This window comes from Limulus polyphemus, unplaced genomic scaffold, assembly GCF_000517525.1.
Source record: "Limulus polyphemus unplaced genomic scaffold, Limulus_polyphemus-2.1.2 Scaffold10951, whole genome shotgun sequence".
Classification (NCBI taxonomy): Eukaryota; Metazoa; Arthropoda; class Merostomata; order Xiphosura; family Limulidae; genus Limulus; species Limulus polyphemus.
This window is the reverse complement of record NW_013676561.1, coordinates 1,989-7,241: the sequence shown is the minus strand read 5'-3', so window position 1 is coordinate 7,241 and position 5,253 is coordinate 1,989. Positions and strand designations below refer to the sequence as shown.

Below are 5,253 nucleotides of genomic sequence, written 5' to 3'. Positions count from 1 at the left end.
ACATAAGCTTATAATCATATTAACACGTTAACCATACAAATGTCCACAACACAGTATTAATCACGAACTAACAACGTGATTAACATAAGCTTATAATCATATTAACACGTTAACCATACAAGTGTCCACAACACAGTATTAATCACGAACTAAAAACGTGACTAACATAAACTTATAATCATATTAACACGTTAACCACACAAGTGTCCACAACACAGTATTAATCACGAACTAACAACGTGACTAACATTTAACACGTTAACCATACAAGTGTCCACAACACAGTATTAATACAACGTGACTAACATAAGCTTATAATTTTTTTTCCTTACTGTTTGACCTTTATCAAGTTTGGTTTTGGCCAATTTAACGTGACATGGATTATTTTATAGACATTTGTATAATATTTACTTGTACATAGGAATTACCGGTTTATTTTACATTGTTAGAACATTGTTAGAATATATCAAGACCCGCAATGTAATCCTTTGATTACAAATAGTTAACAATGGATACAAGTCCACCATACTGGTCATAACTCGAAACGAAACCACATAATTTGTTAAACAGTATATATACACATATACAACTACACACATGCATATATATATGAAATCATTACAGTGACGTCATACATTGTTAATCAACAATTTCTGAACAGCAATTAAGACCACGGTAAGTATAATAAATAAAATTAGCATTCCGAAAATTGGATAATCTCGAAGTCTAAGTTCAAGGAAGGTCCGGTTCAATCTACACGCGTGTTATTGGGTTATACTAGTTTCGGAGAATTCCACTGATCGTCAGTAACCCAATGATACTATTTCTTCCCTTTACCTGTCCAGTTTATTGGTTTTTCTCATAATTGGAAAAAAAACCTTAATAATGGGCTTTGAAAGTCACATTGGATTTGTAGTAACGCTACAATACACATCTTGTTATTCTGTGTGTTTATTAAGAATTATAAATATATGTAGTTGTGCTTCCACCTGGTGAGTATGACGATCAACTTACGCTAACACCAAGTTGATAGTTATCAGGTAAGTACTTAACTGTCCTGGATGGAATAGACACAGTATAACCTTTGTTTTAGTATTGAAAAGTATGGGGCACGTGCGATTAGAGTCAATAGTGCAATAATGTAAAAATTAAGCGTTTTAGTATATTTTTGTTAATGAAAATTAATTACTACAACAAATTTTATTCTGTATTCGTGTGTTACATGATGTTACTTAACTCACTCATTTAAAGAAAGTGGGAGGCAAGAAAACCATATCTATTAAAAGGGGGTGTCGTGGGAAACGCTATTTTATTGGATAGAGTCTATAGCCAATAATATATACAGGGACTAGAATGTTAGGACAATGGCCATTTTTGTTAGGTCAGTTTTTGACCAAAACAAATTAGCAGCTACTCACTCTGTTATCACACTGAAATTAATAAATGAAAGAGTTTAAAATGAAATGACAAGATAAGCCCTAAAGATTTAAATGAAATGACAAGCTGATCCCTAAAGATGTTAATAACTTCACCAGCTTCTTATTGAAACAAAGACAGAGGACAATAATAAAACTCGTAATATTTTTCCCAACGTTAGCAAAGATACGAAAGTATCCCGAAGGAGATTGAATTACCTCTGTAAAGATGTTTGCAGAAACTTCAAAATATTTAAATTATAAAGCAAAGTACCAAGTTTTATGTCATGAGTAATGTTTATATATATTACGTCTTCTTTCATTTTAAGTTGAAATATCGTTACATTCGTTGTTACAAGTCCACGTTGTTGCTGTGGAGCTTAGTTACATTCGTTGTTACAAGTCCACGTTGTTGCTGTGGAGCTTAGTTACAATCGTTGTTACAAATCCACGTTGTTGCTGTGGAGCTTAGTTACATTCGTTGTTACAAGTCCACGTTGTTGCTGTGGAGCTTAGTTACATTCGTTGTTACAAATCCACGTTGTTGCTGTGGAGCTTAGTTACATTCGTTGTTACAAATCCACGTTGTTGCTGTGTTACATTCGTTGAAAAGATAAAATTTTGAAATTCGTTTTGTATGTTTTTAACGACATCTTGCATTATTCATTACACTACGAAATTTATATAAATTGATAATATACGAGCACCGAAAAGTGAATCTGTTTGTCTTCTTTAAATAAATACAAATTTCCTGGCGTGTCAAATATTACAGTAGCAAAAGCTAATTACCTGAACCCCTCCCATTTTTTTAGACCAAACAGGAAACTTCAATTCGTATCTTATAAACCTCTTGCTTCCTAAGAAATGACGTCATCGAGATATTTCTGTATTGAAGACTTAGCAACAAAATAATTTAATTATTCTTTGATCCTATTCCCTAAATTAACACCCTGTTTTAACACGTACTGTTGACTGTGTCTACTTGTATATCTTTCACAAATCACTGCATCGTATAAACACGTTTAACCCTAATCAACGACAAGAAGAATGTGAAAAACGTGTCAACTAAATGTATCGAATGGAAATACCATGAAAGCTTTCGATAAGAAAAGTTTTCAAGAATGGCCAACGTCTAGTATTTAAATAGTTTTCCTGGGAACAAACCACTCATTCAAAATATTCATAAATCACAACATTTATATGTAAACATAGATATTAAATATACATTAATAAAATGTTTTCTTATAAACTGAATATTTTGTAATGTTTGAAAACGAGAAAAAGTAATTACGAAACAAACAGTGTTAACAGGAATATGTAAACAAACAGTGTTAACAGGCATCTGTAAACACACAGTGTTAACAGGCATCTGTAAACACACAGTGTTAACAAGCATCTGTAAACAAACAATGTTAGCAGAAATATCTAAACATAGAATTTTAACATTAATTACGAAACACACGTCTTATTAAATCAAGAAACAAAGTTTGTAGTATTGTTTACCGACAGTTCATTGTTACATAAGTAGTACTGCGTCTTATTAAAACAAGAAACAAAGTTTGTAGTATTGTTTACCGACAGTTCATTGTTACATATACTATATAGTTTGTAAGACTATATAAAGTGTAACTTAGACACTATGTAGTAAAAATATTGTGTAAAAGATAATTAAAAAGTATATTGTGAATTAGTAAGAAAAATACAGTTTTGTAAAACTGAAACGTTATTCTGAAATATACGTTATTCATTCCCTAGTATCAGCGGACCTTTTTACAACATTTATGTGACTATTAGGACTAATATTCCAAATATAATACAACAACCACTTCTCCATAATTTACAGATAATAATCATATACTATTGACAACTATATTTATAAGATAATTAACTCTTGATTTCTGTAGTCGAAAGAAATAACATTTCAACTTATATATAATCCTCCATAAATCTCAATTTACTCGTCGTATATAATTAATATTAGCTCAACTCTTATGCGTACACACGCACAGACACACACATATATAAGCATACAAACAAAATCCCAAGATTCCTAACACCACATTAATAACTTTTGGTTTGGTTCTTGACCTTATATACATGAAGTAAAACATCGTTATTGTCTTCAAAAAAAGAAGTAAGACCGATGTTTAAGAAAACATATATTGAAGAACTTAATTTCCGCGTTTTTTTTGTTTTTTTATAGGAAAGCCTCATTGGACCATCTATTGTGTCTCCATCGCAGGGAATCGAACCTAAGATTTTAGCGTTGTAAGTCCGTAGGCTTACCGCTTTCCCACAGTAGGGCGAAGAATTTGAAAGACGGTACACTAAACATGCGCACATACTGAGATGTCAGGTTTTGTTCCGTCTGTATATAAAAGAAAACAAATGTGTTTCTGTTTTTGATCTTTTGAAAGGTCTCAGATTAAACACTGGTTAAGTTTAAAGTATCAATCAGTCGAGTCAGATATTATTTTACTTGCGACTGTTTGATTTACTAGACGTAACTTCTTTCAGTCGTACAACCCGGAGACTCAGCGTTGACTGTTGAACGACACTGACAGGAATTGAGCACTTGGGGTGCGGCAATAGGATGACCGTTTTCCTTCATAGCCATTCCGCATTGCTTGGCTTCCACGTGGGTGGCTCTGGTGATGTTGGAAGAGAAGGTTCTTCCAGATGAGCGGCGAGAGAAGATCGTTGGGCAAGTAGAAGCAGAAGAACAGCAAACTCTGAAGACATTCTGGAAGTTAAAGGCATAACTTCCGTACACTAGAGGGTTGACGCACGAGTTGGAAACGGCAAACATGAATAATGCCGACTGGATCTCGGTGGCCAGCTCCTTAGCAGAGTCCAGGTCAATCTGGTACCACAGGACGATGACCACATACGGAGTCCAGCACCAGAAAAAAGCCAAGACGATTGTAATGGTCATTCGGAGTGTCCGAGCTCGAGCCCTTTCGATGTGGGTCATGTTTGAACGCCTTAGGCGAAGTCGACCTCTGTATTGCTGCTGTTCATTCATTACGTCCTCTAGAAGAAAAATGACTGTTGCACTTATACACCACATCAATGTTGAACAGAAAATAAATTAACCCATCATTTAACACGTAATGCACACCTCCTTGGTACAAACGTTTTCTCACGCCCACGGGGGTAGTGAAAAACGTAATTGGCTAAACTTTTTTTGTATTGATTCTCTCATAATATAACGGAGCCGAATCCGGGGTCTACTGAAACTCTACTGGATGGAGGATCTGTTGGATGTATTCAACGTATCAATGATGGTAATTTAGGTAGAAATTTTGTTGATGAACTGAAAAACGTTACGAATATTTTCAGAAGGACAAAAGGAAAAAATATGAAGATAGCTTTTATATGCGGAAACATCTGTTAGCTGAGTTCTTGCACAGATCTGAAAATATAACGTTGATAAACAGAAACATCGGCTCGTGTAGATCTTGAAAGTCGAGTTGTTCAAAATTTGAAAATAACGTTGATAACTAGACCAATTGTTGGCTGAGATGTTGCAATGGAAATATCTGCTGAAGTTTTTCTCCAGACACTAATCATAGCAGAACCGTCTGGAAAATGATCTACAGGAAGTAGTACAGCTTATAAAATGAGTCAGATCAACGTAGGCCGGTAAAGCAATCACTGATTGACATGTCCTTAAGCCAATCAGGAAATGTCACAGACCTACTGAAGGATGCATAGATTGTATAGGAATTTTTTTTGGCAGCAAAGGACAGGTTTATGTGTTTTAATAAAGGTGGCTTCCAAAACAGAGAGATGAAAGGTTGACAGACCATTTGCAATAATTTTAAACCTGCTATCC

At 34.3% G+C, this 5,253-nt stretch overlaps 1 protein-coding gene across 1 annotated transcript in view; it reads right to left on the bottom strand.

Annotated features, from left to right (window-relative positions):
• Positions 1-3,809: 3,809 nt before the first annotated feature.
• LOC111083739 (vasopressin V2 receptor-like) overlaps positions 3,810-5,253 on the bottom strand; it is a 2,598-nt gene continuing 1,154 nt past the window's right edge. The window contains exon 2 of the mRNA XM_022380400.1: positions 3,810-4,448. Within this exon, the coding sequence (XP_022236108.1) occupies positions 3,913-4,440 (528 nt within the window). The 5' untranslated portion in view covers positions 4,441-4,448 and the 3' untranslated portion in view covers positions 3,810-3,912. The remainder of the gene's footprint in view (positions 4,449-5,253) is intronic.